Source organism: Mustela putorius, unplaced genomic scaffold (assembly GCF_011764305.1).
Source record: "Mustela putorius furo isolate JIRA1106 unplaced genomic scaffold, ASM1176430v1.1 tig00003845_pilon_pilon_pilon, whole genome shotgun sequence".
Taxonomy (NCBI): Eukaryota; Metazoa; Chordata; class Mammalia; order Carnivora; family Mustelidae; genus Mustela; species Mustela putorius.
This window is the reverse complement of record NW_025421998.1, coordinates 15,273,699-15,285,936: the sequence shown is the minus strand read 5'-3', so window position 1 is coordinate 15,285,936 and position 12,238 is coordinate 15,273,699. Positions and strand designations below refer to the sequence as shown.

Genomic DNA, 12,238 nt, shown 5'->3' with positions numbered 1-12,238 from the left:
CTTTTAAGAATTGCTTTGTCCAGAGCCTATGGACTTCTTCTGGGTACCCATTGCTTCAGGAGGGATTCTGCAACAATTTTTAAAATGGAGGAGAAGATCTTGATCATTCCTCACTTCCAATTATCCCTAACCATGGAAGTAGGTACCAGCCAAAGGAATGAATCCTGATGGCTTCTTGGTAGTCATACTAATTCAGGCTATATCTTTAACGGAGTCAACCATTGAGATGTCTTATTTACCTTGAGAAAAATTAGAACCAAGGTTAGGTTTTCTGCTATCCCAAAATAAAAATTTGCTCTAAAGTTCAGAGTTTAACCCCTTTAACAATCACCTGGGAGATATAGGCTATTGCCAGAGTAAAAGAAAAGAGGGAGAAAGGATTTCGTATTCAGTTAAAGTATGAAATCTTGAACCCTTGTTTAGGTGAAAGCAATCTACTTGGATATCAACTACTTTTCTTTCTCTCAATTTGATTCAGAAACTCCACAGTCTAGGCAGAACCAGATATCAGATGGAGACTTCTGTAGCTGTGTGATGTGCACCTGAGGCTTAATACCTTTTGTTTGACAGGAAGAGCACTAGGTATGATCCCTCTTCTACTGGGATTCGAGGGGTGTCTTCCTCTGACAATGTGTGTAAAATACCTAATCACCAGGCTCCAACCTGTGACTGAGAGGACAATTTTAATTGTTTTCTAAGAAGGTTTCTGTAACCTGGTGATGACAGGCTTGAACATCAAATGTTAGAGACTTATATTAGCTGGTCAGACTAGCAGGTGACACAAAGGATCAGCCGAAGGTTGTATAGAGACAATTCCAGAAAGTTTGCAAGGTTTTCCTAAAGATTCCTAAGATTTTCCCTGTGAAATAGGGGCCTTGATCACTGGAGATCACAGAAGGTGTGCCCTAAGGGGAAACCCATTTTTTTTTTTAATAATGCTTTTTTTTTTTTTTAAAGATTTTATTTATTTATTTGTCAGAGAGAGAGCGAGCGAGAGCGAGCGCAGGCAGACAGAGTGGAAGGCAGAGTCAGGGGGAGAAGCAGGCTCCCCGCGGAGCAAGGAGCCCGATGTGGGACTCGATCCCAGGACGCTGGGATCATGACCTGAGCTGAAGGCAGCTGCTTAACCAACTGAGCCACCCAGGCGTCCCGGGAAACCCATTTTTAACCATGTCTTTTCCACAATGAGAGCATTAGCCCCTTGGCAAGGAAAGGCTTAAACCCATCCAGAAAATACACAAACAATGACAATGGCATATTAACAACACATACTGCCAGTGGAATGAAGTCCAACTGCAGGTGTTCAGAGAGTCCAGAGGGAGGAGGCATGAAGCCTCCCAAGAGTAAACAGTTGTTCTGGGGATTATAGACCTGATAAATTAGACATTGATGGTAAACTATTTCATACTTTGGAGGTCTCCAATTGGTGGTTACCATGCCATTTCCCCAAGATTCAAAAAGAAGCTTTTAAGATTTTGCAATTTTGGACCCACCTCCATGGCTCTGTCAGTTAAACAACTGCATTCAGCTAAGGTCCTGATCCCAAGGTGCTGGGATGGAGCCCTGCATCAGGCTCTCTGCTCAGCAGGAAGTCTGCTTTTCTCTCTTCGTCTCTCCCACTTATTTTATCTCTCTCTGTCAATTAAATAAAACTTTTAAAAATAAAGATTTTGTAATTTTGCTTTATATCTGTAATCTAGGTGGAAATAAACAGATGTGTCATGAAAAATAATAAATGAAAATTTAAAAAAGAAAAATAAACAGATATATCAGAAAATGGTGAGCTACTCTCTGTAGAATTTATGGAACCCATTAGCTAAGACTCTGTGCCTCTCTGTCTACTTGTGATCTCTCTCTCTGTCAAATAAATAAATATCTTTTTTTTAAAAAAAGAACAAAAATTCAACTACATAAATGTTAAAGATCTAATGGTACTATTATTCAATCAGTCAATGAATCACACAGCATCCCATCTAGGAAGGAGATGAGAACTCAGAGAGCGAGAAGAAAAAAGAAAATTCTTAACAAAGAATTCATTGCTTTAGGTAAGGTCAGCCTCCTGAGAGGAATGGAAGGGGTCCTCAGGAAAACTCTTGGTACTGACCAGGAAATTCCCATGTTGACTGGGTAAATGTTACTATTCTGGGGGGTTGAAATTGCACTGGGGTTAGGTGTTAAGTCATGGTTTAGTGACTTGCAACCTTAAACTAAATGTTGTCATTTTGGGTATGTGAGTTTTTTTGTTTTTATTTTTATTTTTGTTTTTTCAATGCTCCAAGAAGACAAAGTTTTACTTCAGAAATTTCAACTTGCATATAGAAAACTCTTCACAGTTGTTGTTATGTGCTTGTTCACCACTGCTTAAAAGGTGCTTGTGAGGACAGAAGAAAGAGAAATTAAGGAGTCAATACCATTTACAATTGCACCCCAAGCCATAAGATACCTAGGAATAAACCTAACCAAAGAGGCACAGAATCTATACTCAGAAAACTATAAAGTACTCATGAAAGAGTACAAGAAATTGAGGAAGACACAAAGAAATGGAAAAATGTTCCATGCTCCTGGATTGGAAGAATAAATATTGTGAAAATGTCTATGCTACCTAAAGCAATCTACACATTTAATGCAATTCCTATCAAAGTACCATCCATATTTTTCAAAGAAATGGAACAAATAATTCTAAAATTTATATGGAACCAGAAAAGACCTCGAATAGCCAAAGGGATATTGAAAAAGAAAGCCAATGTTGGTGGCATCACAATTCCGGACTTCAAGCTCTATTACAAAGCTGTCATCATCAAGACAGCATGGTACTGGCACAAAAACAGACACATATATCAATGGAACAGAATAGAGAGCCCAGAAATAGACCCTCAACTCTATGGTCAACTAATCTTCGACAAACAGGAAAGAATGTCCAATGGAAAAAAGACAGCCTCTTCAATAAATGGTGTTGGGAAAATTGGACAGCCACATGCAGAAAAATGAAATTGGACCATTTCCTTACACCACACACAAAAATAGACTCAAAATGGATGAAGGACCTCAATGTGCGAAAGGAATCCATCAAAATCCTTGAGGAGAACACAGGCAGCAACCTCTTCGACCTCAGCTGCAGCAACATCTTCCTAGGAACATCGCCAAAGGCAAGGGAAGCAAGGGCAAAAATGAACTATTGGGATTTCATCAATATCAAAAGCTTTTGCACAGCGAAGGAAACAGTTAACAAAATCAAACGACAACTGACAGAATGGGAGAAGATATTTGCAAACGACATATCAGATAAAGGACTAGTGTCCAGAATCTATAAAGAACTTAGCAAACTCAACACCCAAAGAACAAATAATCCAATCAAGAAATGGGCAGAGGACATGAACAGACATTTCTGCAAAGAAGACATCCAGATGGCCAACAGACACATGAAAAAGTGCTCCATATCACTCGGCCTCAGGGAAATACAAATCAAAACCACAATGAGATATCACCTCACACCAGTCAGAATGGCTAAAATCAACAAGTCAGGAAATGACAGATGCTGGCGAGGATGCGGAGAAAGGGGAACCCTCCTACACTGTTGGTGGAAATGCAAGCTGGTGCAACCACTCTGGAAAACAGCATGGAGGTTCCTCAAAATGTTGAAAATAGAACTGCCCTATGACCCAGCAATTGCACTACTGGGTATTTACCCTAAAGATACAAACATAGTGATCCAAAGGGGCACGTGCACCCGAATGTTTATAGCAGCAATGTCCACAATAGCCAAACTATGGAAAGAACCTAGATGTCCATCAACAGATGAATGGATAAAGAAGATGAGGTATATATACACAATGGAATACTATGCAGCCATCAAAAGAAATGAAATCTTGCCATTTGCGACAACATGGATGGAACTAGAGTGTATCATGCTTAGCGAAATAAGTCAAGCAGAGAAAGACAACTATCATATGATCTCCCTGATATGAGGAAGTGGTGATGCAACATGGGGGCTTAAGTGGGTAGGAGAAGAATCAATGAAACAAGATGGGATTGGGAGGGAGACAAACCATAAGTGACTCTTAATCTCACAAAACAAATTGAAGGTTGCTGGGGGGAGGGGGGTTGGGAGAAGGGGGGTGGGGTTATGGTCATTGGGGAGGGTATGTGCTTTGGTGAGTGCTGTGAAGTGTTAAACCTGGTGATTCACAGACCTGTACCCCTGGGGATAAAAATATATGTTTATAAAAAATAAAAAAAAATTTTTAAAAAAGGTGCTTGTGAATCACAGGGAAAAGCACAAACTGATTCCTTCTTTATGTGCCCTCTGTGGCCTTGTTCTGTACTGTTAATGCCAGGACTTGACTGAGTCTAATGAATTACTGGGTCTCAGTGGGGCCAGAGCACATTCTTCTGTCTGCTGACACTGTATGAATATGACCAGTGTCTACACTGGAGCTCTTTTGGGACACCATGCTCGAATCATGCCTAAATCATAGGTACCCTGAGTGATTACGAAAAATAAATTTGCATTACTATAGTGATCCTTTTTGGGAGAGTAGTTCATCCTGCAGGTCTGGCATTCACTAGGACTGCAATAATGTTTGCTGAGCAGGTTTACCAATGGTAAGAAATATATTCATTGTGTAGAATGTAAGAACTTTTAAACACGTAAGCCTCATCAAATCTTTATTGCAGGGTGTCAGCTTCTGCTATGTCAGCTTGCCTTCTGTTCTCTCATCAATACTAAAACCTCAGTAGCCAAATTACTATCTCTGGTTGATCTGTGATTTGGCTCCATCAAATGAACATTTTGTCTCCTATAACTCATTGTTTATGGGTTACACTTTGAGTAGAGCAAGATTGGAGTGAGAAGGACTGTGATGCTGAGAAGTACATTCTTGAAAGATTGTTGTTATGCTCTTATTTCTTGATCAAGTAAAATCATCAAAAGTGGACACTGAACATTTCTTTTGTGTGAAGTTTCTAGGTGCTCTCATGTGTATTGTTTCATTTAATCCATAAAATGACTATAAAAAATATCACCATGACATTAATATTTATGATGATCAAACTGACATGAGAAAAGCTAAGTGAATTTGCCTTTCATTTTTTCTCTGTATGTTCCATAGGCCATGCTATTTATTTTTAAGATTTATTATTTATTTTGAGAGAGAGAGAGAAAGAGAGAGAATGAGCACAGGGGAAAGAGGCAGATGGAAGAAGACTCAAGCAGACTCCATGCTGAGCATCGAGCCCAATGCCACACCTTGATCTCAAGAGCCTGATATCATGACCTAAGCTGAATAAGGAGCCACCCAGGTGCCCCCAAAGCCCATACTATTTGAATTCTATTGAGAAATAGCATGACATTTATTAACATAAATGGAACAACATTAGAGAAAAATTTCTATTTGCTTGTTTTCATTAATACTTGACAGAAAATGGAGGGTCATCCCTTTGAAACAAAGAGTTCTGGGAGGTTATATTCATGTTTATATGCACATACCTTTGTATATAGAAGGAAAAGGAATCCCTTGATCAATTTTTCTTCTATCACTCTCATGGTTGACGATACATTTGTGTTTTTCATCCATTGATGCTCCAGTCACGGTCAGCCAGCTGAATTTCATGTGTGTGTCATTAGTCTTCACGGTGTCTCCCTGCTGGGATTTCAGATTTGTTTTGTCATCCTTTTCTCCCCAATCTATCTTGATAACATTAGGGGGAAAATCCTCAAGAAAACAAAGATATGTTCCAGCCCTATGGACTTTTATTTCAGTAATTGAAGGAAGACAAATTGTGGGCTTGGGAGAAATATTTTCATCAGGACTTTTTTTTTTTTTAAGATTTTATTTATTTATTTGACAGAGAGAGATCAGAAGCAGGCAAAGAGGCAGGCAGAGAGAGAGAAGGAAGCAGGCTCCCGGCTGAGCAGAGAGCCTGATGCGGGGCTCGATCAAAGGACCCTGCGATCATGACCCAAGCCGAAGGCAGCGGCTTAACCCACTGAGCCACCCAGGTGCCCCTCATCAGGACTTTTATATGTTGAAGAAAGTGGAATAACAATTAAAACATAATTAGAGGGCATCTGAGTGGCTCAGTCAGTTAAGCGTCTTTGGATCCAGGGTCTTGGGATGGAGCTTCACAACAGGCTTTCTGCTTAAGGGGGAGGCTGCCTCCCCCTATCTCTCTGTCCACTGCTTTGGCTACTGGTGCTTCCTCTCTATTTGTCAAATAAATAAATAAAACATTAAAGAAATAATTAGAGAAACACAAACATGGTGTGGTTACACCCAGAAATAATTAAAGGAAGAAAAGTTGCTATAGGATTAGTGCTTACTGTGGCTTTTCATCCACAGAGGGTTATGACATGCTTATTTTCTTAGTTTCCATGGAAAAAGAGATTCTAGAGGTGTGTATCTTGCCCAAAGTTACAGTTGTAAAGAGACTAGATCAAAATATGGAATATTTAAAAATAAAACATAGTCACTTCTTCGAATGGGAATCCATCAAGTTGATATTTTAGTTATAAATATGGATCCCATGCCCATTTCTTTCTTTTCCTTTTTTTTTTTTAAAGACAAGTCTTTTATTTGGTAGTGTATTTAATTTTAAATTAGTGAAGTGTATCCACCTTGTCAAAAAAAGATTATTTATTTATTTATTTGACAGAAAGAGAGATCACAAGTAGGCAGAGAGGTAGGCAGAGAGAGAGGAGGAAGCAGGCTCCCTGCCAAGCAGAGAGCCCGATGCGAGGATCAATCCCAGGACCCCAGGATCATGACCTGAGCCAAAGGCAGAGGCTTTAACCCACTGAGCCACCCAGGTACCCCCCCACCATGCTCATTTCTAATACTGTAATTCTTCTCCTTGGTTTTTGATTTTATAGAACAACTCCTCACATCTGAACCACTTCAGGATTTTGAGTAGGGCAATGTTTAATGCTGCACCTCCAAATTATTTACAATGCCTGAAATTTAGAAACAAAATGACTATATTTCCAAAACTTGTATTTTAAAAAAAAAATATTGATTATTTTCAGAAATGTTCTTAGAGTAACCTAATCAAGTAATGCAGGAATTTTGTTCTGCCTTAGGAAATATTCACTAAAAGTACAATCTATATTGGAATTTCATTTGAAGTCATCTTGGCTAGGAAGACACCATATTTTGACTTTTAGCATGTCTCTCCAAATATGAATCTGTCCTACAAGACTGCTGAACCTGTTGTAGTACCCCTCAGTTTTATTTCATTTTGACTGCTGAATAAAGTTCTATCTAATGGTGTCATGTTAACAGTCATGATCAGAATTTCTTGCAGATATAATGCCAAATTATAATGAAACATCATGGTTCTCAAGGGCATGTCCTTTGAAGCTTGGATTATTTCTTTGTTACACATGTATTATTAATTAATGATTTAAGTTACAAACAGTAGAACCCTTTCCAATTTGATTCCAACTGGAACTCAAATACTTTAGTAATTTTCTCTTTCCACTAGTTTGGAATTAGAATAATAATTTCATGGACCATTTCCTAAGAAAAGAAGAGTTGGATTTCTCCTTTGAGAGGAAAGGAAAAAGAATTCTTCAGAATTTTTGCCTGTGCATAAAAGCTCCTTATTTTTATACTAAATGAGCAAGCAAACAATGAGGCTTTTTATTCATACCATAAGTAGAAATTAGGTCATAATGTACTTGTTTTAATTTTGTACATCTTCTTTATAGTACAAATAGTATTTAATTGATTATAATAGTAAGACACTGTATATTTCATCAATCATATACTTTGCTTTTAATTTTAAAAGCTCATTTTATAAAGCAAAATTTATTTTTCAAAGTACACAGTATTTACATCATTTTTGCCTCAAGTGAATATAGTAAAGAATGTAGTTTTCACCTTAAAAAGTTTGGTTTTCATAGGAATACTTCTGATTCACTATAATAAATCACTTGAAAATCAAATAATGAACTTGGAATAATCTGGATGATAAGACACTAAATTTACCTCCTGTCACTTTGCCTTAGTTAGATTCCTGAAGTTTCATTCTTGTCAGGATAAGAAGGAATCTTGAACTTCCATAATTTTTTCAATGTGATAGCTAACTGAGCATTAAACAGTATTCTTGATTATATATGGTTTGTGCTTATATTTTATGGAATTATGTTACATGTTTTTTCATTCAGTATTCCTTTTTCTAAAAATACCTTATTTATTTATTTTAGAGAGAGAGTAGGGGGAGAGCGACAGAGTAAGAATCCAGAGCCGACTCTATGCTCAGCCTGGAGCCCAACATTAAGCTCAGGGCTCAGTCCCACTACCCTGAGTTCATGAGCAGATGCTTAATTGAAGAGCCACCCAGGTGTCCCTCAACATTCTTAACTAAACTTATTAAGAGTGTTTTTTTAATGGCCATAATCATTTTCATTCATTTATAAAATAGAAACTGGTCTATTTTTTTAAAATTTTATTTTTTAAATTTCTTTTCAGTGTTCTGGAATTCATTGTTTATAGACCACACCCAGTGCTCCATGCAATATGTGCCCTCCATAATACCTACCACCAGGCTCACCCAACCTTCCACCCCTCCCCCTCCCAAACCCTCAGTTTGTTTCTCAGAATCCACAGTCTCTTGTGGTTCGTCTCCCCCTCCAGTTTCCCCCAACTCACTTCTCCTCTCCATCTCCCCATGTCCTCTGTATTATTCCTTCACAAATAAGTGAAACCATATGATAACTGATTCATTCTGCTTGACTTATTTCACTAACATAATCTCTTCCAGTCCCGTCCATGTTGATAGAAAAGTAGGTATTCATCCTTTCTGATGGAGGCACAATATTCCATAGTATACAGAAACCATATCTTCTTTATCCATTCATCCGCTGAAGGGCATCTTGGTTCTTTTCAGAGTCTGGTGACTGTAGTCATTGCTGCTGCTATGAACATTGGGGTACAGATGGCTCTTCTTTTCACTACATCTGTATCTTTGGGGTAAATACCCAATAGTGCAATTTCAGGGTCACAGAGTAGCTCTATATTTAATTTCTTAAGGAATCTCCACACTGTTTTCCAAAGTGGTTGCACCAACTTGCATTCCCACCAACAGTGTAAGATGAGAAACCGGTTTATAAAATAAATATTTTTACAATATATTTATATTATTAATATAACATAAATATAAAAATATAATATTTATAAATATATGAAATATAATATATTTATATTTTAATATTCATAATCAGAAAAATTTTTAGGTAAGTTGCCTTAGTTGTCTATATTTGATGGATACAAAGCAGTATGAATTCTATATAAATTAACCAAGTACAATGACATTTTCAATTAAGTATGGTATTTTGTATCTGCATATTAATATTGATTCAAAATTCCTCTATTTTTATTCTCCTCATTTTTGTTAAAAAAAAAAAACTGAGGGCTTTGGAGGGGAAGGGGCAGGGAGTTAGGTGAACTGGTGATGGGTATTAATTTGGGCATGTATTGTATGGAGCGCTGGTGTGGTGCATAAACAATGAATCTTGGAACACTGAAAAAATAAAATTAAATTTAAAAAATGCTTAAAGCTATTTCTTATATAAATACAAATTTCAAAGTTATGACATTTTAAACTATATTTAAAAGTAGTAACTGTATTTCTAAATGTATCCCTAAGTATTTTCTACATAAAATTCAAAATTTTAATTTTTTTTCTACTAAATACCAGTATGAAGCCCAAACTTTTTTGTGTTAGACATGGTATCATAAATTAAGGGACTAAGATTGAAGTATGTATAACAACTTAAAAATTAAAAAAAATAATTTTTAATTTTAATTTCATTTTTGTGTCAAATTAGGGAGAAGTCCATTAAACAAATACCTCTAAATTCAGGGGTTTTGTGTATCATTTTACAGTAAGGTAACTTTCCACTAGAGTGGTTAGAAGTAGAGCCAAATCTTCAGAAGAATTTCTGCTCTGTCAGTATGATTCCCTACAAACCACTCTCCATACTGGATACAATTATTCCTTTAGGTTTGAAATGGGGCAACATCTATGTAGCACCTGTTATGTGTTAGACAATGTGCCAAGTACCTGATTTACAGTCTTTCATTTGATTTTCATATGCCTCCCTCATACATCCTGTTATCCCATCTTTTGGATTAGAAAACTGAGGCCAGAGAATAATCACCCAAGTTCACATAAGCAATAAGTGGTGGAGTCAGATCTTGAGGTCAGCCTGAGTCCAAAGTGCAGGCTTTCTGCCAACTTCCTTTCACCACCAGAAAAGGCAATGTGTCAACTCACACAAATTATCTGTCATGATCAACTTTGTTCTTGGGCCAGATGTTTTCAAGACAATTACACATGTAGTGCATGAACACTTCATGCAAGTCTACTAAGACACAAGGTCAGAGGCTATTACAGTGTTTGCACAATGTTATCTATGCTGACCTTTACTGGAAAGATTCATACTGGTATAGAAATCTTTCCTAAGATAACCACATCTAGACATGCTATGAAAATGAGAAATCATAATTATTATTACCATTATTATTAGCAATTTGTTTGTGATGACTGTGTTCTCCAACATGACATTTTAATCTCATGAGACCAAACCTTCACTTACTAATGGGAATGCAGTATTTGGGGATAACAATTGGACCTATGTAAATTGAGCACCAAGATTTATTCCTTTGTTTGCATCTCTCTTTGCTCTACTAGGTCGGGAATTATCCGAACCATGGTCACTGAAAATGTGTCTTCCGATGCCTTTCCAGTGATAAGAAAATCAAAGTTAGTAAAATTAGTAAAGTAAAGGAAAGAAGTTAGTAAAGTCTAGTAATAAGGGGTCACTTCATGGAACAGATTCACCTGTGCTGTCCAGAGCAAATGGCATTTTCCCCCACCAACAGCACAATCTCTGAGCATTCCAAGCTCTCATCAGAAAAATCTACCTCAAAATGATTTTCTTCTAGTTCATGTTCAAAGTTTGGGTTCAAACTCTACAGTGGGCCTTCATGATGAACAATTAAATCAGTGTCTGGTTGCCTTGACCTCCAAGCTTCCTATTCTCACATTAGATTCCTAGACGGTCACCTGCCTGACCAAGTCTGCTGAAGGTCACTATCTGTGAATAACATTAAATATCATGGGGCCTATTATAAGGATGCAGTGGTAACATGAAGTGCATTTGTTAAAGACCATTTTTTCCATTTTTAAAAATGTATATGGAAGGCAATGTGTACTTCGTCACTTCACATTGATCTTAAATGATTCAGGCATTGAAGTCCTTTTCTCATTTTATGGTGGGAAAAACATATTTCAGAATTTGGTGTGCTTCATTTTCTCAGTTAATAAAAAGTATGTACTCTAATACATTTTTCTCTTACCTTTGAACATAAAATTGTACCCTATGCTTCATGCTAGATAATCACAGGACTTCCTTCTTCTGTTTTCATTTCCTTAGTTCTTTTCTTCTATTTTCATTCCATTGCCTAACCCTATTTCATTTTTTATCTTAGTGCTTTTCAAATGGATTTTGAAAATAGGGAGTATAAATAAATGAGATTATGCTGAGTGAAATAAGTGAAACAGAGAGATTCAATTATCATATGGTCTCACTTACTTGTGGAGCATAAGGAATAACATGGAGGACATTGGGAGAGGGAGAGGAGAAGGGAGTTGGGGGAAATTGGAGGCGGAGATGAACCATGAGAGAATGTAGACTCTGAGAAACAAACTGAGGGTTTTGGAAGGGAGGTTGTGGGGAGTTGGGTGAGGGCATATATTGCATGGAGCACTGGGTCTGATGCATAAACAATGAATCTTGGAACACTGAAAAAATAAAATAAAGTTAAAAAAAATTCCACAATATCTTGGTCTACCTACTTTTAAAACTTCTAGTAAAAAGTTAAATGTATATAAATAAACATTTTCAAGACCTGAAAAATAAATAAATAAATAAATAAGAAATCGTTTGTGCACTAGAGCTTTTTCTTTTTCAGCCCTAGAGCTTGATATTTCGGTGAGGTCTATATCAAAGGTGGCATGAAAAATGGGAGAAGATATTTGCAAATCCTGCTCTGTGATATAGATGCAAAACATTTAGAATTCAAACAAGCTGAAATGCCAGAGCAGAAGATGAAGCTTTCACTCCAAAATTAAACCTCATAAAATAGAGGTCGCCTTATGTTTTAGTCTGGGCAACCTCTCATTTTAAAAGATGGTCTTCCAATACTCTTCTTTGATTAAACAATGCACTTGGACA

The 12,238-nt window shown here is 37.0% G+C and overlaps 1 gene segment (V, D, J or C); it reads right to left on the bottom strand.

The window, feature by feature from the left end:
* Positions 1–12,238, bottom strand: part of LOC123394826 — a 111,613-nt gene that overhangs the window by 54,886 nt on the left and 44,489 nt on the right. The window contains 1 exon segment of the C gene segment in view: positions 5,739–5,808. Coding sequence covers positions 5,739–5,808 — 70 coding nt within the window.